General features: G+C 38.7%; 1 protein-coding gene across 8 annotated transcripts in view; it reads right to left on the bottom strand.

The window, feature by feature from the left end:
- MCC (MCC regulator of WNT signaling pathway) overlaps positions 1 to 24,969 on the bottom strand; it is a 202,077-nt gene that overhangs the window by 109,986 nt on the left and 67,122 nt on the right. The window contains exon 1 of one of the 8 annotated variants that reach the window (XM_066988307.1): positions 17,412 to 17,474. The exons of the other annotated variants lie outside the window; for them this stretch is intronic. Coding sequence (XP_066844408.1) covers positions 17,412 to 17,459 — 48 coding nt within the window. The 5' untranslated portion in view covers positions 17,460 to 17,474. Of the gene's footprint in view, positions 1 to 17,411; positions 17,475 to 24,969 lie in introns of those variants that run through there. 8 annotated transcript variants of the gene reach the window in all.

Raw genomic sequence — 24,969 nt, 5'->3', positions numbered from 1 at the left:
ATAATGCCAGCAGCTCTCTCTCCCTGCGTCAGAACGGACAATGGGTGCTGCTCCTCAGTCAGATTTGTACCCTGTGTCACCATTACACCCCATGGATGATCCAAAGCAGCTCTCCAGCATGGCTGCTGTGGGTTTCCAACTGCTTTCTCAAGTCAAGGTGTTCAAAGCCCTAACACGTAAGTGAAATAACCCAAGACCAACATTCATTTAACTTCTGATTGTTTTTGACATAGGTAAATAAATTATTCGGATATACGAGCAGACACCTACCGTTTCAACACAAACATTTTAGTAAGACTTATGTTGCAGATATATTTTGTAAGAATAAACATATTGTTTGTGTCACAGAGACAAAACCAATTGGCTTGACAAGAACAAATTATTTCAAGTGTTCATATTCTTCACCAAATTAGGTTCTGTATATACCTAATCTCTACCCACAAGTACTGACATAATGAGAAAATTTATCCCAGAAATATATTAGCTTTATGGCTGCAACCTACACACATACTCTGTTCATGATGCTCCCCTTCCGTGTTTATCATAAATCAAAACCAAAGAAAGTAATCGAAGTGGTCTGCCTCAGAAATCTACCTTCAGGTTAACTCTCTCCTGCCCTTTCAGGTGTAGCAGTAATCAGCAGAGCAAGCATTAGACAAAGTTTTTGTGTACTGTACCTGTCTGCCAAATCACTTCATGCAATAAAAACTTTCTGGAAGAACGGCAGCAAATTGCTTGGAAAGTGAAGTCAAAAGAACTACAGTGTGATTGGAGTTGGAAAACCAACAATGTTGCAACTGCACCTTCTAACTTGGTGCATTGTTTTCTCTCTGCATCCTCAGGTGACAACAACTTAACGTTGTTGTTAAAGAGAAGGTTTTTTTCTGCTTTCTTTCTTCTCGTGCTATATGAACTAACGAGGAAGCTATATTCAATTCTGCTTCATCTATCACTACCACCACTGCCCGTCAAGTTTTAAAACCAAAAGTGTTTCTGCAAGATTTTGAACAAAACCACAATCTGCCTTTTACATTCCAAGTTTTCTTTCTGAGTTACACAGATGGTCTAGATAATTAATACAGATACCAAAACAATGATAAAATCCTTAACTAAACACAAGGGCTTTTTCCTACTTTGCTGATGTTCAGATACGTTTTTTTGGCAGCTTCTAATGTGATACCCATCATGCTGAAGGACACAGCACTTCAGGTCCCTGTAGTCTGTATTCTAGAGACACTTCTGCCTAACCCCTGTTCAACATTGCACTCAGCCTTTTGAAGAATTTTTTCAGCATTTATCAGAGACATCATCAATTCACAAGTGTATAAACTGAAGACAACGGCTGTGTTTGTTCTTTTATAAATACAGTAATCCTTTAGTAAACAAGAGTCAGCATAACGCTTTTTATGCAGAAATACTATTTTCATGCTTATAATTTTTATTTTAAAATATACATAGAGAGAGCACATGAGAGAGCATGTAATCCTTAAGCAAACCAGGATGTGTTTTTTTGGGCCAACAGGCAATATGGTTTGAGGGAGGAGTTTCCAGCAGAATGCTGTTATCACAGGCCACTGACTTAATTACAAAAAGTTATCCAAGTTATCTTACAGCTTCTCATATTTTTTTAATCCTATTAAGTCACACCAACTCCATATTTCCATGATATCACACTGTTTCCCGCATTTCAGATGGGAAAACAGTCTTAAATAGATGAATGATTGAAAAACAAGGCTGTTTTTTCACCATCTTAACCACAAAAAGGACGCATTTTGGAGTTCAGATATCTTGGCATATAAGCTTTTTCACAGATGATGGCGATGAAGGCTTCAGTCATCATGGGATAAACCAGGTAAGGTAGATGACTGCAGGGAATTACTTCAGCTGTTGTGGAAACAGCCTTGTCTCCTCTCCATTAGGAATTTATAATGAAACACGAAAGCACATCCTGTCATATCGAAAACTAGGGCTGTCTGCTTTCTGTGCAGTGGAAGGAGAGCAGGAGGCTGGGCTCCCAGCTCTGACTCACGCTGCCAGGAAGAGCCAGGAGGTGCAGCTGAAGCAGCTCTTTCCTGGCATGACCTCTCTGGTTACCTCAGGAATACATACCTGCCTGCTCCTCAGCCACCACTGCTGCCTATGAATCATTCCCAGCTTCTGGCTCTACCAACACACAGCCATGCAAACAAGGAGGCTGAGAAGCCCTGCTCACGTCCAGCTGAGCCAGGTCTCCCTACAGACAGCAACAGCCTCAGTGATGGATGGACAGCCTCAGACGTAAAAACTTGCTCTGCCTGACAGCGCAACTGAGAGCTTAAAACAATCTCTTATAAATGCTTTCAACTTGCAGCCCAAGAGGCTGGCATACTCTACATGTAGACATATATCCACTGTATCTACTAAGAGCATATCACATGGTCTACTCAGGTGTAAAGTATTAAGATGGTAATTGAGTAAATTCTACACTTGCATTTTTGGTATCTTTTTTTTTCTTATGCTCCTTACTACAGTTATTGAAAGCTGAGATCCTTACAGCTTCTGTACCTTTTCAGTTCAGTTATATTTCAATTATATAAGCAACACTGAGGAAAAGGATTCTAGTCTAAACCTAAACCTAAATCAAGGCCAGAAGCACTATATACAATTTCTCAAATTTGTTGCCCAAAATTATCATTGCAAAAATATTTTCCCCTTACAAACAGCCCCATTTTAGAGTCAATTTCTCACTGATGTCACAAAGCTATTCCCCCTTTTACAGTTTTGCATGAGTATACAGTTACCATTCCAGAGATATCTCCCCACTGATTTTCCTCTTACGTTGTCTCAAAACTTTTTCCAGAATTACTTCAGTATTTCCATGAATGTAAACCAGATTTGTCTGCATATGCACTAGATTTAAAACTTATATGCACCCTGGCTCCTGAACATATTTCCTCCAATCAGCAGCCACATTAACCTTACTTCAGAATATTTTAATAAAATTATTTAAAGAAACCAAGTTCCCCTCCTATCAATGTTATTCATCTGAGATAACAACCTTACATCTTTAAAAAGTAAATGATTTTTCTAAAGCTCTTTGACATAATTAACCCCTATTGCTCTTTCCTTCCATTGCTAAATAGTTCTCAGTTACACCATTCCCAGCAGTGCCTGGTATAATCTTTATTAATGGTATAAGCAGCTCCCCAGATTAATATGCAACCATGTTAATATTTCATCATAACATTAGCCCTTTGAAAAAAAAAATAATCACAGCAGGGCTTAGGCTGGCGTGGACCTCTGGGAGCACTGCTCCAACCCCTGCTCCATCAGGGCCACCCAGAGCAGGGTGCCCAGCACCACGTCCAGGGGGCTTTTGAAGATCCCCAAGGAGGGAGACGCCACAGCCTCTGGGCAGCCTGTGCCAGTGCTCGGTAACCTGCACAGCAAAGCGGCGCTCCTGGTGTTCAGAGGGAGCCTCCTGTGCCCAGTTTGTTCCAAAGCTGTTATGAAGAACATTAAGATGATTCAGTATGATCTCCAGTGAACTATGGACATGCAATGTTACAAAGCTGTGTCTCAGTAATACCATAGCTTCCTACAACACAAGCAATTAAAATTAGAAACTCAGAAGTTGATAACTGGTTTCTCGTTAGAGGCTTTTGGCTATCACCTTACATTACAGCAGATACATTAGTCATTTTTCATTGTTTTTAATCTTTGGTGGTTTTTTTAACTACAATCTGTCTTTTCGTTCTGTTTTAGCAAAAGTAACAGCAAAGTCCAACCCACACCCCATTTTTCACCTGCATCTGTTGAGTCAAAGCACAGATACGGTCTGTTCCTCAAGGAGTGGGAACTGAAAACATTTTATTAAACTAGAAAACGTCTATAGGATGAAAAACTACAGCAAACAATCACATGTTAAAACAAGAAAAAATATCTGTAAGTGTAAAATAAAATAAGGAGAGAATGTTAGGAAAATCTTTTAAAAATGTTTCTGTGAAAATAATTGAATGAATGCAAAGAATATGCTAATTTGAGAGTGAAGCTATTAAGTGACACCTAACCCAGGTATGCAAAGACATTAGAGAGCTAAAAATAAAACAGGATGGACATCAGGAACAATCCAAGGTCTTCGCAAGAAAAATAATTTAACAAACTGTAAAGAGTATGAAAAGAGTGATGGTTGAGCCATGAAATAAAGACAAGGTTTTTAAAGTACAAACTGTTAAGGAAAAGAAAATTGAGGATTGAGTCTTCGTTGTCTCACAATGCAAAAATAAAGTTGTAACACTGGAAATGATCAGATGCCAGGCTCTACAAAAACAAATAGCAACCCTCACACAATATGCCATCAAGCTTTGGGACAACTGCCCTGAAATGCTGTTGATCTTGGAAGTTTACATGAATTCAAAGAATTTACGGTTCTACTAACGCATGAAAAATCCTCCAAGAACTATCAAGCAGAACTGCCTACTCCCAGAAAAGCTCTAGCTCAGAAAGTCTCCTAATGCACATGGCTGGCAGGGGGTAGCAGCGTTTTACGGTGTCTCACTTCTGGACAAGCACTTGTTTTCAGCCACCATCTAAAATCAGATGCTGGCGTAGCTGGCTTTCTGGTCTGATGCAGTCTGATGGCCCTTCAGTGCGGGTTAAGTAATTGCCTTTTCATTTATCAATTTACATTTCTACAAGCCCCAAAAGCTCATTTTTCTAATCAAAGATTTTCCATTTCAACGTCCCTCTGCTGGATCCCACTCTCACAAGGATGTTTCCAGACCCTCACTTTGGGCTGATTGAGCCCAGATGGAAGCAGCGCGTTATGGACACAAGAGCATAAGCCTCCAGCAGCAGAACTGCCACCAGCGAAACAGAAATTCTCCTCTCAGAGAGGGAAGTGCCAGCCCCTCTCCTACTTTCTGCCTAGAGCATTCCACCTCCTCACACATGCCAAATTGCTTGGCTTGTATGCCAGCTTGCTTGGCTGCTGCCTGAGTGGGCAAGAACAATTTCTTTCACGCCATTTCCCCTCAAATTAAGTGCTGCTTGTTTTCAATAAGATAAACAAACTCCAGGGGTATATTGACTGAAAAGGAAAAAAATCTGCAAGAGCACAAAGAGGAAGAGGAAGAGAAGAAGAAAACAGAAGAAAAGCCCTTCAGGAGTTTGAAGCTGAGGAACGGGAACGCAACTTGAACACAGTACAGCAGAAGAAGCAGGTGATGAGATCAATCAGCAAAGTGAAAAGGAGTACTTAAAGCATTCACACCAAGGTTTTACCACGGTATCACTAGGATTTAGATAGGTAAACAGCACAGAGGTTCAGCAGTAAACACTGAAGGAATGAGAAAGAAAAGTAGTTTTATATAGAGTATTTTCTTTTGAGAGAATGCAATCTACATCTGGTAGCAGTCACAGCAAAGCACAGAGGAAAAGATCCGGGATTTTGGAAGAGTTCAAAAATCCTTGAAGCTGGGAACACATCATCGTACAGGTTTCATATATCAAGTCAGCCAGGCATGCAGTGTGTGAAAGGAGAAGGGACAGCTTGGTTTTAAAAATACATGTTTGAGAGAGAGCAGAGAATCTTACAGAAGAAAAAAGAAAAAAAAAAAAAGGAGAGAGATGCGCACAAGAGCTATTTCCGTTCAGCTGCAGCCTCAGCTACCAATTCAGTGACAATATCAAATGAAACCACCTGGTGAACATTACAGGGGAGGGAGACTTGTGCCTACAGAAGGAAGATTTTCACTGGAGTGCCAAGAATGGTGCAGCTTCTTACCACAGCCAGGATAAGAGCCAGGGCTGCAAGGGAGAATCTAATCCACAGAGATAAAGAACAGATTCTGCACGGGGCTTTTTCCAGTGCAGCTCAGCAGCACAAACACAGATAAAAGACCTGTTAATAGGTGTGGAAGGGATAGTTTTACACCTTTCTCAAATTCCCTGAAGTTCCAATTAATGAACCAGGCCCCTGAGACCACCACGGCTGCTATCGGGAATATTTTAGTCATTCCTACTCTAAGTCGTTCTTTGACAAGATTAGTACTGCTAGTAGTCCTGGAACACAGGGAGACGTGAGACGTGATTAACACAGACTGTGTCAAGAAGACCAGCAAGCTATGCAACAGCACTGTGAATCCCCCTGCCAAAATTCAGCCCCAGGTGGATTAACTGAAAGCTAAATCTCAATTCCATTAAACACACCAGACCGAGGTGATTTCTGTTTACCAAAAGTATTAAGTTTTCTTCATGTGTTTAGCACACTGTGTCAGCAGAAGTTTAACCACCACGCAAACACGGTATCATTGGAAGAGCTGCCAGTCTGTGACAGCACCAGTGTTCACTAATGCCAAACAGCAGTACCAAAGTGAGAATAAAAAAGATGATATAAATGACATATAAATGAAGCAAGGAAGACAATAAGCTACCAACTTTTATTCAGGAACGTTTAAAATACGGAGAAGGATTGAACCAGACACGCTGACAGAATCCTCTGTTGGTAAGCAGGTTTTCAAACAGAAACAAAGAAGTCTGTTTCAAGCCATGTTTCAAAAGGAGGTAATAACTACAGTCCTTAAAGCTCTAGGGAAAAAAAAAAGAAAAAAAGAGTTTTTTGCTGATGTTCTCACATGTTAACTCGAGATCACAGACATACTTGTTCATGAGCTTTAATATAATAAGTACTCCAAAAGGATTTTGAGTATCAGATTTTATCATCTGTGCATTGAGATGCCAGCAGACAAATGACACATTTGAGCACGTATCTGAAAAGAACTTACTTCAAGTGCAACTATCATGATTTTTCCCTTACCAAAGAGAAACACATCACTTTGAGGTTTCTCAGAGTGTTCAGGAGCATGGTACTTACTCCCTGTGACTACATAAACAGAGGGCAATACCCATTAAGAGCCATCTCACCTCAGTGGAGAGAAACTTTGACTCCTAGAAAGCTGTTCTGAAACCATACACTGCCAGGGCACTGGCAATACCCAACACCGCCTGTCTGGGTATACCCACATAAATCAAACAGCTCACAAGAGGTTTTGGTGCACCCACCTAGATCTCCTGACCTCCCACCATCAGAAATGATTCTCACACAAGGACAATGCACACAGCCTGCTACTAGCTGCCATTCCTCCCTCAGGAGGCATTTAAATGTGAGCTGGTAGCAAAGCAAGACTCCCATTCTGGTGGGGGTAACTCACCCAAAAATTCCCTAAGGCCTGTAACACCTCTCCTCATCAACACCGAGACGTACAGTTGTTCAGTGACCGGGAGGTCTACATTTCAGTCACTCACAAGGAGGGGGCAGTTCACATGCAGATCACAGAACATACTGAGCAACAGAAGAATGATTTTCAGTACTAATTTCTGCCCCTATCCCAGCACTGAAACATTCTGTGGAAACAGCACCTATGTGAATTTGGCTAACATTAGGAGAGAGGGTTGGTTGTGCATGTATTTGAAGGGCATTGCCATGTTTTTGATAGAGATATTCCTTCTGTTTGTATAGTCTTTATTGTTAAGAGATGTACTAGCAGTATATTTTTTAAAAAAAAAAAGTCCCAACTAAAACCAGAGAAACATTCAGGTTGGAAAGGACCTCCAAGACCATCTAGTCCAACCCCGAACCTAGCACAAAATCCGCCACTAAACCATGCTACTAATTTCTAAATCTACATGTTCCTTGAAGACTTCCAGGGGTGGTGACTCAAAAGAGGATGCCATTAGTATCGTTCCGTTAGTAAATTCAAATCTGAAGTCTGCCACACCTCTATGATAACGAAGTGTTCTCTGAGGAGTCTCATTTGCATTCATGCACATACACATGGGGTAATTTGTAAGGTTCTCCTGTCGGTGTTTAACAGATGCAGTGCTCTATGTGTGCAATTGGCTCTTTTCTAAAATGAGCATATATCCACCCGTCTTTTCCTGGTGAGTGTTTTCCTGGACTTTGAATAGCAAAAACATTTCACACTGTGTTGAGAGAGTGCAAAGGAAGGCTAGTCCCCGTTTTCCATTCTTCAGCTCACTTCTGTCTTTCCTTCTGTGCTATTCTGAACCCTATCTATTTAACCTGTTACAAAAAGATTCACAGCCCACTGGTATCAGCTCGTACTCTCTGTGCCTTCGCCTTACCAGTTCCGTAGTGTAGCAACTGACACCTTCACTAGTACTTCCTCTACAGTAGGTAACACATTAAGTAATGTCTAAATTGCAATTCTATCAGTATGGGAGGTTTGGAAATAAACCTGCTATCTTAGGGACTCTGATCTTTCACTCAACCTCTACCCAGGAAATACAACTTTGAGATGTTACTCCTGCAAAGGAGAATGAACACTCAAAAACTGGTATGGTGAGCTCCAATGCGATATCAGCCCCTTTGCAAAGCTGCTTTTTCTCCTCTACATTGCAAATTTAAGAAATAATAACTGGTCTTCAGCTGTCACTATCACAGTGAAAACTGCAAAACGTGATGGGAACGTGATGAAGAGGCAAGTCTGGAGACTGACAAGATCAAGTTTTCAAGATATGAACAACTGATCTCTGACAGGAAGCAGCTTAGGTGCTAGCGACAGTAGTAATTGTACAGTGTGAATCATTAACTCCTGCATTGCTTATTTAATTGGGGATGATAAGCAGTCTTCCTGGTACACTTGGGATGCCAGTTGACCAGTGCAGCAGAAAGCAAGCAGTATCAGACAATGGCTTTTATTTTTATTCTCGTTTTGAAATGGAAGGAGTCCATTTCTGTTTTACCTTTTTTTTTTTTTTTTTTAAAGTTTCACTGAAATGGATGGAGCATAAAGTGACCCAAGGGAGCACACTTACCCATTTTGCTTAAGAAAATTCTCTTTTTGGAGATGTTTATTTTAGAAAGCTTATTCTGTGGGTCTCATTTAGAAGCGTATTGATATCTTATTCTGTTCTTGTGTTACTGATGAGCAATATTGTTCTGGTGAGTGTATTCAAGACCATGCCCGCAAGAGGATGGCCTCCATAGCTTGCTTCAGTTCTAGTCCAAAGAATCCTACTCAATTTTAAATAATTTCTGAAACAACTTTCTCACAAGAGCCAAGAGAAGAAAAAAAACCAACAATGGTAACAGAAACATATGTATACAGACTACAAATATTAAGTGACAACAGAAGGATTCTCAAAAAAACATAAAACACATTTTTAATCCAAAAGCATACTTCTTCCTTCATAAACCCTGCTTTCCTTAGAGACGGTTGCTGTTTGCTTTATAATCCTTTAGATTTTACGTGCAGGATTTTTATAGGCAAAGAGACTTCATTTCACAGAAACTAGTCTATCCAGCAGTCCCCTGAAATCCCCCATCCAATGAAAAGGCATCAGCGTAGCAACTGCTAGCACTCACAAAGGTCAGGGCAGCCAGTCACCTCTTCCTTCCTGGGAGACAGGGGCTTGGCTGGGTCTTCTAACCACGGGAGATTTCAAGCATTCAGCCTGACTGTGGTCTGAGGGACTATGGGGAACTAACAAATAAGCAGGCTGACTTTTTTCCATTGCCTATGCCGTTTGTCAGCAGTGACACAAACACATAGAACTAAATGCCATAGGGTTCCACAGTATCTCCATGTTATGAGAAAAGAATAAGTTAAAAAATAAAAAGGTTTATTCTCTACGCTGTGCAAATTTGTATTAGATGCATCCATCTGGATGTATTCAGGATATGAAAGCGTCCACCAGTAAAGTATTTCCTCTTTTAAAATTCAGTTCTAATATTGGCTTATTTCCAACCTTATTTTCTGACAGTTTAAGAAACAAAAAATAGATCTGCCCATGTTTATACTTAAACTATGTGCTATAATCAAGGCAAGCACTCTTTTTCTAATTATGAGATGAAGTCTTCCTTCCTCCCTACTCTAGTCCAAGACTCCTAAATGTTTTTGTGTAAGCATTACAGAATTCAATTAATCCACTGAAATCTTCTCTTGAAATCCCAAACTCAACCACATCACACGCTGTATCTGGTTACAATTCATAAATTACTGGCAAGTGAGAAATGAGAGCTTCATTTACAGGATATGACCTTTTACCTGTTACATTCCTTCTGTGCAGCTAAATCTGTTATGAAACATCATTTAACCACTTTTGCTACTTCCTTGTTAGTCTGATTTCCAGAAGGAAATCCTATTCAAATTCAGGCAAATTTTCTTGACAGCTGTGAAACTTTTAACAGTATAGCACAGTCTATTCTTGCCAACTTGTCAGTAACTCTGAAAGGAATGGATTGAGAGGTTGTGATTTTGAAGTAGAGTTTTATTAGTAATCAGGCACGTCTTAGTATACGTTTTAAATTTGCTTTGAGATTATTTAACCTGTTCAGCATACCTTAAAAATGTTCAAGCTACAACTGACTGCGATACAGGTCAACTCTATCTGCGCTAATGTTCAGTCTTTTCTGTGATGACCCACTTATTAACTGGTATTATATTTTGCAAAGCTGGTACAAACTTGAAACTTAAAGAGGTGATCTCTTTATTCATGTTCAGTGGCTTAAGAAGATAGAGTTGTCTGGATGTTTTATATTCACTGTTAGGATCAGAAACCACATGCAATTTTCAGCATCCTGCATTCTTCAGAAAACAAAACCCTTCCTCCTCTTCTGACATATAGATCACAGAGAAAAATCTTACTATGTCCTCTAAAACTGACAAAACTTTAAAAGGCATCTAGACTTGAAAAGATACAGCCAAACTTCAGCATTCTGCCATGTTCTCCTTCACATCAACAAATACTGCATCCAATTATTCGATTACTCTGGCAAATTCCAGATGACTAGAAGAGTTTCAAAATCAGTTCCTAATCAGAGATAAAATTAGCATTGCTTGAATTGCAATAGTGCTAAAACATCCAATCATCCTGTTTCAAACAACACCCAAGTAGCCTTTCTTTTCAGTGAGGTTCAATTTTAGTATTTCTTTTCTTGATATTAAAAAAAAACAAAAAAACACCAACAACACGGTTTTTAATTGGATCATGTATCCAACTCCTGCCATCAGGTGGTTTTTTTAATTTAGTTGTTCCCTATGTATTCATTAATACTTCTATAATCAACCTACTCAAAAGCATAAAATAGTGCGTCTCAGAAAAGCTGGAATGATTTATTTATTTGGGCAAAATCTTTAAGTATCATTTCAGGTTTAATTTGGTAAATTCAGTTGACCCAAGCCGTTTTATTCTGCAAAAGGCATTTCATGTACCACTTTCTGAAAATAATTTCTGCACTCTGCACCTTCCAATCAAAGTTAAAAATAGTATCTGGAAAATAGGTACTGTACCATGACCGATTTAGAGTGGTCACCAAAGACCAAGAAAGTTAAGACAGCAGTTCCAGTAAAAGCAGTTTTCTGTTTCACTGGAAATTCCCCAAACCAAAAGATTCCCTTCCCATTTGAATAAAACATTCTTTATTATTTATTAAGAGCAGCCAACTATACAACATTTACAATTTATACAGTACTTTCCACTGAGGCATTAACTTGCTAATTCCCACAGTCATATTTCTATAGGAGTGAAAACTTAAATAAGAGCTAAGCAAGCCATTGTAAAGCCAATTAATCAAGGCAGTGTGCCATACAACCAATTAATGCTATGCTATGATGTCAAAATGAGAACTTATAATGAAATCAAAAGTTTTACTGGAATTTAATCAGGAATGAAAAAGATTCATTACAGAAGGTAACAAAAAAAATCATACAACACACCTCTGGACTCTATACAAAACTGAACCCCACCGCACCAGCAACTCATTCCCTGCATGAGAGAACTCAGCTCCTGTGAGTTTCACAGAAGGGATCACAAAAATGAGCAAAATACAACAATGTAAAATGTGGAAGGGGTATGTACCACATAAGAAGAGGAAGTAAGTTTTACATTAAAAAGATGAATAAAATCAAAGATTTTTAAAAGCCCTTCTGAATTACCAGCAACAACAAAGGGCTCCTAACCACCTCCCCCTGCTTAAATATGTATCGGTAACTTTGATATAACTCAGGCACTCACTGAGCACAATTACCAACTTTTATCTTCACAGCATTTCTTTACTTTTTGGAATTATTTGAAACTATACTTGAACAATACCTTCAGTACTTTACTCGTAACAAGGTTTTCATATAAGTATACTTTTTTTTTTTTCCTTAGAAATCTTTATAAACATCCAGGCTACATGCATAAAAGATTTTTTTTATTTTTTTATTATTATTATTTTAATCACAGGTTTTCTTCAGCACAACTGGCTCCTTTTTAGAATAAGTATTCCCAGAAATATTTCCCATTATCTATAAAGGTTATCAGATCTTTGACTCCACAGAAGTGGCCTGAAAATACACTTCACGGTACTTTGTAACTAAGTCCTGTATCCCTGACAATATAGTTTGGCATTTAGTACCAATAAGGGACATTTCTCTAGAAGCTTTATGAAGCCCATCAAAGATTTTTTTCATTCTTTCTTCTTCTCTCAGTTTCTCATTACATTTTGTGAACTCCTTTTTCAGACGAGGAAAGCAGACATTAAGTAAAGCTTTGGTGACAGATATACACATAAATACATACAATATTTGGAGTTTAAACTAAGCTTATCTTCCAGCCCATTCCATGAATAGTTTAGGAACCCCCCACTAAATTCCTCCTACACAGCAGTACACTTTACGTATATTAACTGAAGGTTAAAAACAGAACAAGTCACTGACAGAAGCCAACAGCAAGAAATGTTCAGCGATAACATAGAAGCTATCTGACAATGATTAAGTACCTACGTACTTCAGCCAAACCACATCTTCTCTTAGCAGCAAGGATTAAAATGGCAGGTCCCAAAACAGATAGAAATAAAAAACAAACAAACCAACCTCCAAGGGATTTTAACAGGCAGCTCGCTTGAAGATTCTCTAGTTCATCCATTCTTGACCTATTTTCTTTCTAAGCTACATGACTAAACGTGTCACTTGTAGCTATTAAAGGTTGTTTGAAGGGAACCAAAACCCAGTCACTACTCAAATTCCACACGTGGTATTGGGTGTCCTTGTCAAGGTGCTAGCAGTGAGGACTGCAGGAGTGAGGAAGCCTCTGTGTGAAGAGGCCAGTGGCTGTCCCATGCCAGCTGACTCCAGCAGTCCCAACATAACACACACCACTACCAAGGTCATGGCACCTCTGGGAAAACGTATCTAAGAAAGCACAAAAGAACACCACCACAGAGAGGGGGAGGAAAAAAGAGTCAGAAACAGCACAAGAAACACTGAGGTTGGAGGAGGATGAGGTCGTGGAAAAGGTGCTTCATGGGGGAGCAGATATCCACCACAGCCTGTGGAGAGCTCTCTCTGGAGCAGAACTTCCCTGAAGGAACCACAGCCTGTGGAGAACCTGTGATAGAGCAGAGGAAAAGTGTGTGGAGAGAGGAGGAGCAGGGAGGAACCACAGCGCACTGCCCAGCCCACCCGCCGCTGCCTTGGGCAGCCGGTCACTGTGCTGAGGGGATGGAGTGCAGCCTGCGGCAAGGCTTGGAGAAAGAAGTCTGGAGCAGACCTCAGCCTGGGAAAGGGAGCGGTAAAGGTGCTTTCCTCATGTGTTTTCAGTTTCATTTTCCCAAATTGAGCCTGTTTTACCCAGCACAGCAACTGTTAAACAATCTCCCTGTCTCTACCTTGACTCATTAGCTGTCCCATTCCTACTCTTCCACACTGAGGGCAGAGCGAGCGAGTGAGCAGCTGGGGTGACCCTGGGCTGCCAAGCAAGGCTCACCCACTACAGTATACAACGTCAAGTATTATGTCCTCTGCTCAATTTTAAGAGGTATGTTTGCTGAATACCAGCCTGACAGTAGGTGTGAAGAGGTTATCAATAAGACAGAGACAGGCTCACTACTGAGGTACACCACAGGAGTAAAAGAGAGAATGGAAATAAACGGGAAAAAAAGCAAGTTCCAACTGGATGTGTAGAACAACCTTTCAACTGACAATGAAGCAGAAGAAAGGGCTGCCCAGAGATGCTGTGCAGTCTCCATCCTTATAGGCTTCCAGACCTGACTGAATAAAGCTTTGAGTAGACTGGTCTGAATTCAGTGTTTACTGTGCTGTGGGAAAGAGGTTGGTTTACAGTTATCCTGAGGTCACTCCAGCTTGAATTCTGAAACCAAATTTCTGCTCTATGAAAGCAAACATAGCAGAATTTAGTTGGAGAAAAAACGCCAGTTATCACAGGCTCAGTGTTAAAACACCATTAAAATTAGTTTGTATCTATAACCTTAAAAGGTTTATCATCATTTACTTGACTTCAAAGAATTTTGCTTTTTGACCCTTGTTTACCTACAATGAAAACAGCATAGCCACTATAGCAGTTCCCTCTAAAGAAAGGGAACACTGTCCCAGTTGTAGAACAAAAACTGAAAATATCCACTTATCTCTTCATTGTTCAATGAAGAACTAAAATCCTGAGTCATGCAGAGGAGTGGAAAAGAACAGTGATTTTTTTTTGTTTTGTCCTGTTTGGAAGAGTGGGATAAACAGAAGCCACTTCCAACCTCAGCTCAGGCTGGATTCGTGATCGCCTATGAAACCTCAAGCAGAGGCCACAGCTGAAAACACTGCAGACTGAAATCTGAACATGGCCTGAGCACAAGGCCAGTACTCTCGCAGTCCCAATTATCTGTATTCTGGTTCCCATACAGAGGCACTGGTGCATCCTTGGCCCAGTTATTTGCTGGAGTTGGTTGGGCCGCAACAGATCGCTATACAGGTCTCAGGGAAACCGTGCCAGTGGACCAAGTCCCGAGCAGTTCCATGCGTGTGCAGCTTCTCTTCCTACCACACATCTGACCCACTACTGGTGGTGGCTGATGTTGCATCTTCACAAAATTCTAGAAGAGCATTTGTCACTTACTCTGCAGCTGTTTAACTGCCAAGCATTATCTTCTGCCAAGCATAATATATTTTATCACTGTGAACAGCTGAACTAACCCTTGAGAAATGCTTTTCAATAGTCGTATTTGCATAGATAGATTTTATTACACAGCCCCCAACATTTATGGGTTGCCAGAGTAAGTTTTATTTACTGCTCCCACTGTTGTAAAACAATTAAAATGGGTTGTGGTAGATTTTTTTTTTTTTGTCTTTCAGAAAAGGAGAGTTTCTATGCTTCACTCAAGAAAGCCAGAACAAAAGGAGAGGAAAGAATAGGATCTCTGTCATAGTGAAATGCCTTTAGGTCCCTGGGTTAATGGAAAAGAACAAACTGATTTTAAGATCTATATATATATGGCAGCATTAGATTTATATCACTCAGGACTACAATCTCAAATAGGAATCAGAAATTGAATAAAACGATATAGATACAGACCTGTCATTGAGACAGAGCAACAGCACAAAGATTCCTATGTCCAAAATACAACATGTATATATACAAACACAGCCACATGTGAGCAATATGTAATTTAAGAAAACCATGATTTTCTCTCCCTGCCCTCTCCCTTCTCATGAAGTTTATTTAGTTGATTTAGGCAAACAAAAGAAAAGATACAGATGGAAGCAGAAAAAAAAATATATATATATATATGGCAAGTGCCACATTTGTCTGGGGGTAAAGAAAAACCTGAAAAATTCTGACCATGTTAAATGAAATGGAAATCTTATTGCAGTTGTCCTGCGGTTCTGAAATAATTGTGTGAATTACGTTCCTCAGCACCAGCATCAAAATCAAATGAACTAATAAAAGTTTCTTCCAGTATTTCCTGTTCTTCCTTTTGACTATAATCAGCATTGAACTATTTCTGGCTTGATTAATATCAGACTTCAAGAAAGAAAAGTTCTGTTGAAATCACTGCATAGGATTACTTGAGTCAAGGCAACATATGTGTCTGTGCTCCCTGAGAGATGAGAACCAAACACAAAAATTGTTCATTATATTAATGACATCCAGAATTTTGCATTTTAACAATGACATAAAAAATAAAGAAGAGATAAAGTAAACTATGCTATCTCAAACAAAGGTAGTTTACCCACAGGTAGTAGTAGTAGCTTACGTTCTCTCATTCCAGAAAATTTTCTCAGAATGAGTGTCTTCAGCTCCAGTGTTATGACTCTCTAGCAGAGCTTTTTAAAGGAGTAGTAGGCACAGTAGAAATTAATGATAATGAAAGGTTCAGCTTCGTCTAAAAGGTCAGAACTTGGACATGAGAGCAAAAATAAGAAAATACCCTCACTTTTGAAACATGAAATTAGCATCTACAAAATTAAATAAGCAAAATTAATGATATGTACCAATGCTCATCACATTAGGACTAAATCTAATTTTATGCACGTCAAGTGCTTGAAATTGAACGTTCCTCCTTTTCTCCCATACATTATGCTTTGTAATAGAATGTGAAGTATTTGAAAGTTAAAATTGGAAGATGAACTATAATCAACTTGGTTAAAGACCTCCCTCAAACAAATGTAAACAAATCAAAAATGTATTTCAGTCACTGTTCTCAACAACATTGTGAAGAAACTGTAGTTTGATTTACAAAGTTAATGTTATCAGTTATCAACCATTTAGCGAACAGTTCTATCCTTCAAACAAGCAACACTTCAAACAAGCGCTACCCACTAATGAGTTTCAAAAATTAAAGTGTTTGCACTTTCACATAATTGGAAGATTACACAAACACTGATGAAAGTGCAACCTACCAGACAACCCTGCTGCCCTAATCTTTAGTCTGAAAGTCCCATCTGGGTCAGGGTGGGATTATGGGGTGTAACTGGTGTGGTGAGATGAGAAGATACCCAAATGCTTTTTCCAATGAGAACTGCTTGCTTAGGCAATTCTCCAACAAAGATTTGGCATCTTTTCTCTTGTATCTGCAGTGGTGGTGAAAACTTTTCTTGAAAGGTCCAGCAATATTCAACTACTCTGTCCAGTCTGAGGCTGGAAATATTCACCAATGGGCCAGAAACACGAGCCAAGAAACTGGCAAAGTAGTAACAAGACAAGTGCTGGCTGCTAATGCAGATTTTATTTCACTGCTTTTGAAAAATAAAACAAAACTGAATGAAACACACACACAAAAATCCTGACTCTTCTAACCACAAGTTAACAAGCAGATTTCCCCACATATATCTTTCTATCCTCTCTCCTTTCAACATGCCAACACCTTTTTCACACAACGGGGTAAAAAATGCCGCACGAAAATGATCACAAGCGAAAGTTTGTACCAATTAGTACGTCCAGGATAAGACAGGCACTAGACAACATTCCAAATTAAAAAAAAAAAAGGGAACTGAAATACAGAATAAATAGCAAAAGATGATATACTCTCAGGCCTGTATACTGGAACAACTCTGCCCCTGTGAAATTACACTCTATGTAATTCAACAGTTGTAAGTTATGTTTGTAAGAAAGACTTCTGGTCTAATGACTTCTCTTACCTTCTTACAGCGTGACTGCAAGGCTACTGAAGAGTTCTCCAACAGCATTCAGATGTAAACCTGAAGATTTACAGAGCCACATGCAGATAAAGGAAAAAAGATCACTTGTTTTGCCGTGTGAAAGAGAAAAAATAGCTGATGGACACATAATGACATAAAAACCCAGGATTTATTTTGTGAAAGAAATTTTGAGGATTCAGGAGATCCTCAAAAAGAATCCCTGTGTCCAGTTCCTTTTCTTTCTTCGAATCCTTTGGCCTCTTTGGAGGCAATGGCATCATTTACATTGGCCTTCCTTTCCCTATGAAGTTTAAATCTACGAGGTACGTCTTTCCTAAGAGTTGAAAGAAGTAACTTCTACTTTCCTCCTTTCACCAGGAGAAGGGACTACTTTGTTCATTTTTCTGTGAGTTAGGGGCTTGTGCTAATTCATTTATGATGTGTAGGAACATGCAAATGAATAAAAATATGACATATGAAGACAGACTGGGAGAGCTGGGGTTGTTCAGCCTGCAGAAGAGAAGGCTCCAGGGAGACCTTACAGTGGCCTTCCAGTACCTAAAGGGGGTGTACAGGAAAGCTGGGGAGGGACTCCTAGTCAGGGGGTGTGGTGATAGGACAAGGGGGAATGGCTTTAAACTAAAAGAGGGTAGGTTTAGATTAGATGTAAGGAGGAAATTCTTCACTCAGAGGGTGGTGAGGCACTGGCACAGGTTGCCCAGAGAAGCTGTGGATGCCTCATCCCTGGAGGTGTTCAAGGCCAGGCTGGATGGGGCTTTGGGCAACCTGGTCTGATGGGAGGTGTCCCTGCCCATGGCAGGGGGTTGGAACTGGGTGGTCTTGAAGGTCTCTTCCAACCCAAATCATGCTATGATTCTGTGATCCTATGGCCATGAACATATATGAACAATGGGAAATCTTACTGAAGTACAAGAAAACAATTATGATTTTGAGATACAAAGGTTACTTCGCTGAACAGTATTTGAATTAACACTAATCAACTATTATGAGGTGTTACTGGGTGTATGAACCTATGTAAGCAATCATGCAATTTAAACATATCAAGGGTGGAAAGAAGAAAAGAAAGAAAGAAAGGAACAAAATAGTTTAAAGTCTGTGAATGAATCGTTGTCCAGGAGGAACGACTTGGAAGCTGACCATCATTAACTTGAAAACTTGTCTAGTACACTCACATTCGCCACAGTCTGTTGAGTGAGAAAAATCACAAATCTCTTACGCACATGAAAATACAGAAACGTAGAAAGTGAACTTAAAAATAAAAAAATGCAGCTGGAATGGTAGATGTGAGGAGTGAAACTAAGAACATCTACACATACTTTCCAAACAGGGGTTCCTGAAAATAAAATTTAGAAGAGTTATATAATGGTTTCCCAATGGAAGTGTTAAATATCCCTTGACTTGGGAAGCATACAGCTTGGGAAGAAAACATACACTGGATAACAAATACACTTTGGGAAGCATTCTTACGTTGACACAGATACGGAGTACACAATTTCATGGACCTTTCTATCTGTAACTTGTATTGATTTTCTGTGACTTGTATAGATTTTCAGTTGACATAATTTCAAATATCATCAATACAACATCAAAAATTATCTGCATCTTCTAAACAAAACAATAAAAAAGTCATATATACAGTTTGAAAAGAACACTTGAAATTACTTCATCTACCCTTATGACCAAAATACCCAAAGGCAATTCCCACTTCATTTAATTGTCTTTTTTCCTATACTTTTTCTACAGTTCTAATTGATCAGAAAAAATAGCTTAGTCTGCAGTGGACTTTAGAGCTTCCTGAGAATGTGTATGATCTAACAGGTTGGACTTTGAGCTGCAGAGCTTTCCTCATACGTATCTTTCATTTCAACTAAACGCTAATAGGAATATATTTAACAACCAACATTAATACAAATAAATATTATCCATCCTGTCATAAAAATAATACAGCTCAGAATACCGTCCTGAGATCTAATCTCTTCTCTACTCCTTTCGCATTACTGTTGTACATATGAACTATTCTGCAAAAGCACCCCTCTAGACTAAGCACGAGACTTACAGTTATGGAGACAATAAATAGTTATGATACAGGAAGAAGAGAGCAGATACAAGGAGAGTAATATTGTATTAATACGCAGGTTGAATGGTGACACAAGCACATACATTACTGACCTTCCAGGGCTTGTCTAGCCAGGAAAGCGATATAGGATAGTATAACTTACTGTGTATTTGCTCTTATTTTATATTGAACCAAAAGCTTTTTTTATTTTGTTTTCCTTTTTTTGGCTCATTTCAAATTGCTTCCAAAGTAATATACCTTAAGCCAGAAAAGGGCATGCTTTTAGTCAAAGTAGAGTCTCACTCAGGGAATTCTACCACCATAATTACAGCTGTTTAAATATAGTAGTGCACTGGCTAACAGCACAACTGCAAAACATCCCTGTGTAGACAAGCCCTTACTGTTTGCTCGTGTATAATGTGGGAATAACTACTTCCTTTCATTACAACAGTGTTAATTAATTACAATACTCTAGATAATAGAACATGTATTCTTTTCATATGAACATTAAACCTCACCTTTTTTTTTTCAGATTGGACTGTTTTCTTAAGCTCTCCTCCAAAAATTACTGTCTTTAGGAGTTCCACAATATAATAGCTATCCCCTTAGCTTAGGGCAGGATGTGTCTTGCCTGGAAATATTATTGAAGTTGTTGCTCACCTAAATCATCTGGAAGGATCATTTAAAAAAAAAAAATAATGACCTGGCACTAAACAGAACTGAAATTGCTGCTGCTGCTTCTGGAACATTCCCAGCTCTCCCAGGTGTCTGGGATGTCACACAACAGGTAACCAGTGAACTTGATGCATACATGAGAGGCTATGAAAAAAAGGGAAATGCAATGTTGAGGGAATCTACAGGAGGTTTAAAAAAAAAAAAACTTCCAACACTTGGTTACATCTACCACTACTGCTTCTGTAAGAAGATGAAAACTTGGACCAATGTAAGGATGGTCACCTCAGATGTGAAACAGCACCATTTTGAACCATCAAAACCTCACACGTTAAAACAGATTTGTGAACTGAATAATTCATGAAAGAATATGGAAACCCAACATAAACACCTCCCCTGCTGACTGCTGGGATAGGCTGTTTTTTGGAGAGGTAAATAAAGAAAAGGAGGGAAGCTGACTTGATTTACTGTCTTTAGTGACTTTATTGAAAGGCATACATTAGAAGAGTATTTATCCAACTAACTTTAGAGATTTTAGGCCTCCAGACTAGCACCATAGCTATTTATGTAGCAGTAGATATAAATTGCTACATGAAGAAAAGTAGATCAAACACTCACCAATACATTTCCCCGTTGTTTATCTATGGAAGCTAATATTGGACTGTATTAGTACTTTCCTTAAATATCTCAAGGAAACTTAGCAAACTTTTCTGAATTGAAAAGATATGGATGTAGAAAGCTCATTTGAACTAAGATTACAGTCTTGCATATATTAGAGAGAGAACCTTGGAATCTGCATCCAGAAATGTAGCTCAGAGTTTTCAAAGCAGTCAAAGAATTTCAGAGTCCAAACTTATTTCCCTGGGATTTAGGTATTCGGCTTCCATGGAGTCATTTCAAAAACTCAGATGTAGTCTTTCAAAGGAACACCATGTTTATTTCTTATGACAATAGGGGCTACTACAGCATCCAAAGACTCCTTTCTGGATAACCCCTGCCAGTGCTTCTTGGCATGTGAAGCAGAGTTTACAGATGAGGTACAGGTATTCCCAAGGGATTCACAATGAATGCCATGACCATATCTGAGAGCCACAGTAGCAAACCAGCACTGATGTGATGGTGGGAGCTCTTTAGAAGGGGTATGAAGGTGAGTGATGGGGGTGGGGTAAGAGTGGTGCAGAGACAAAAGTGAGGGTGTCTGTGTGTCTGCCTGATTTTGTAACTGAAATCTACATGGCAGGGGTAGCAGAACCATGCATTAGAAGTAAGAAAGCTTGACACGCAGCATAGCTCTTGTCCAAGCCCAAGTAATAAAGTATGATGTACAGGAACAGCCAATGCAAGGATATGCTCTGTAGATGAGGCTGTACGGTTTTGTCATTGTAGGTTTTGTCAGCGTGCCTTCTATGAGCACACTTTTAATGGGAACGCCTTTTCCCCATTGTTGTTACGCTTGTGTGTTGTAAACATGAGGTACATTCTCATTCACAATTGGGAGTTTGTGGTGGTGTCTTCTCCTATATCCACATCCACTCTGTATATTCCATAACATTTTACTTGTAGGAAAACAAAACAAAAACAGAGAACAGCACATACTTAAATGCAGGGAATATTTTAATATTAATTCTATACTTCACTGTTTCTAAGATGTGCCCTGCTCTGGCTTTTTAAGTCAAGGTGGGTTTTTTTGTTTGTTTGTCTTTAAAATCACACCTGGATGCTTGCACTTAAACATAAACAGTAAGCATCTCCTGAAAAATACCAACTGTCATAAATACTATGTCTATGAAAAAAGAGAGAATTCAGCAGCAAAAATTAAGCAATTTGACTAAAACTATTTACAGAATCAATGGCAACACTGTGGTAAGAACTAGGCAATGGCGTATCACTGGCAGCAGTGTTTAACTTCACAGTAGCAAAAATTAGAAGGAGTAAGAACAGTTTTATATTTGACATCTTATAGCCCAGTTTCAGTATTTGCAAAACAGGTAAATTCCTCAGGCTTTATCCAAGACTGAAATACATACTCATAGTTTGTAAAATTAGATTTTATGATGCATAAAATAGTGTTGTTTTTATTTAGATAAATTAGTTCTAAGACTAAACAAATCACTTTAGGGATATAAATATGCAACTTCAACTCCCACCCCTCTAAGGCAAGGCATTAAGTCCTAATATTTATTTTAAAATTAAAATGCAAATGGGTAAATATGTTGACAGTACTATTTTTATCATGTGTTTCTGTTGCACTTTTGGTTTCCTTTTTGTATTACAAACTCCTTAAAACAGAGGAAAATTAAGACTGTTCCTATGTGCAGTGCACTGTACAATCCCAGACCTTATTATCAACTCAGGGCAGCAACTATTGAAACATGCACATTGTAGCCATCTTTTAACTGAACTGTAAAGTGGGACAGCTGGAAATTGCTATACAAGAATAAACAATTACACATATATTTGAATCTGTACAATAACTGGAAACATTTAGAAGTTAATTTAAGGAAGAAATGACTCAGAGAAGTGCCCAAAAGTAGGTGACATGACTATATTGGGCAGGGTACCCTAAGTGTACGAACAGGATAGTATTGAACTCTTATGAGGATATTTCCAAGGTGACTAGAATCCTTCAGAAAATCTCATGACCTTCACCATGATTTTGTGGCAAAACAACTGAGAGAAAAAACACACTCCCCCCCCCACCCCCAAACATATATATCTAACATTGTTTCCAAAAGGGCAAGCTACAGAATAATGTCATAGAGTATAACAGTCTCAAAATAATGTTTCACTGCAATGAGTTATCAATGTCCCTGCTACCTTTAGAAAGCTAAAATATTAACGCTACCCTGAAAAGAATTAAGTTATTCATTCCATTAACATCTAAGCCTCAGGAATCTGTTGTAGACAGGGATTAGTTTAGAGCAATAAGCACCCCGCTTCTGACTGGCAGATGTTATAACCACATCAGAGTAGTCTGAAGTAAGTCTGTTGGAGTCTAGAAGAACTTATTTTCAGTAATGCTGCATACTTTCAAAGGGAATGTCTGGACTTTTAAAAGTATGAAATAAAAGCTATAGACTTAACTTCAGCTGAAATATAACTAAATAACTGAAACCACTGCTGTGTTGAAAGAAGTACAACATCATGATTTATTAAATGTTGGTATAATGAAGCTATCCCATGTAGAAAACAGCTTATTTAAAGCAGATGGGTTCGTGTGTTTCTCTACAATAATTTTGGGTGCTCTATTACCTATTTTATTTAATAATGTAAGCTTGATAATTTTTCTATGTTATTTAAATAGATCTAAGACATTTCTGGCAAGGGTAAAATGGTACAAGAAAAAAGCCATAAGATAACATGGAGGCAAAAGATCTACCTGGTTGAAAGATCCCAGAGATGAGTTTGAGGATTTACATCTGAAATAGAGCTTGCTTGCACTGAACGATTAAGTACATTTGAAATCATGATGCTGGGTCAACACTTAACTCTGCACAGAAAGATCTGAAGAGGGTTTTATTTTTCAGAGTATGAATACCATGACTCATATGCTATCTGGTCTGATGCATAGTCTCATTCACAGTCTCTCTCCACCTGGTGCTGCATGGATGCCTTTTGGTACAAGGGATGTGGTTCTCAGATGGACTCTCAAAACGCAGTGAAAACTACACTGCTGTTTCTTCTGCTATCCAGAGATGTTGGCTGGAAAAATACCAATTGAAGTGAACCAGAAAAGTTTCTATTCTGATTTATGGAAACTGTAATAAAAGAATTCATGTCACATGTATTCTAGAATTCAGCTGAATTCTAAAACAAGTGACAAAGTCACATAGGGGAAAAAAAAGAAAAAAAAAGCAACGTACTAAAAGTTGCCAGTATACCAGGGATGCTACCCTGCAGGGCAAAATTACATTTTTATTTACCAGGCTCTAAATTACTGTAGTTACTTCTTTACCTAAGGTATCAATTCAAATTTTCTGTAAGAACTTTTCCTTTATGCACACTCAGTTTGTGGTTTTTTTTTAGGCATTTTTCATAACTCTCCCTAAGGTATCATAATCTTTCATCATTTAAAGAAAGATTTCTGTTCTCATGCTAAGGTACTGCGTATGCCAGTATGTATGAAAGACAGAGGTAAAAAGCACCTAAGCCTTTGCTATTTTAGTAGTCTGTTTGCAATCAACCTCCTCAATCATATTATCAAGCTTCCTTCACATACCTTTCTAGGTGCTGAGAGGTACTGTAAACATAAAACTTCAAAAAGCAAAAATAAATCTGAATTTGGCACAGACTAAACTTTCACAGAATATCCAATCTCCACATGAAACTAGTTCCAGAAAACCCAGCACAATTTACATGGGGAGGGAAGGGGTGAGAAGAGAGGAAGAAAAAATAATAATAATAATTTAAAAAAAAGTAATTTTGTGGCAGAAAGTGATTGATGCTTCTATGAGAGGGTTCTTCATCTGGTATGAATATTACTTGTGTAGTTTGTCTGCACTGTCAAATAAAATATAGTCAAAGCAAAACTTTGCATTCCACACTCAGGTAGGGCAGTTCCCCATAGAAAAAAACCAGGAATTCTGCATCTGATCTACACTTCTAGAGTTTTGATAGCACACCTACACTAGCCAACAACAAAAAGAATACATGACTTCAGCTATTCTTACTGAGCTGACAAAAAATTTAATGTAGCGTCAGTTATATTGGCAAGAAGGCAAAGAATAATTATTCTGGATACCTGGTATGGATAGCACACTCAATCAAAGTCAGCAATTACATTTAAATACACAGAGATCCAAGAAAAGG

This window comes from Anser cygnoides, chromosome Z (genome assembly GCF_040182565.1).
Source record: "Anser cygnoides isolate HZ-2024a breed goose chromosome Z, Taihu_goose_T2T_genome, whole genome shotgun sequence".
In the NCBI taxonomy this organism is placed as follows: domain Eukaryota; kingdom Metazoa; phylum Chordata; class Aves; order Anseriformes; family Anatidae; genus Anser; species Anser cygnoides.
The sequence above is the reverse complement of the archived record's forward strand: the minus strand, read 5'-3'. Positions and strand labels throughout refer to the sequence as shown.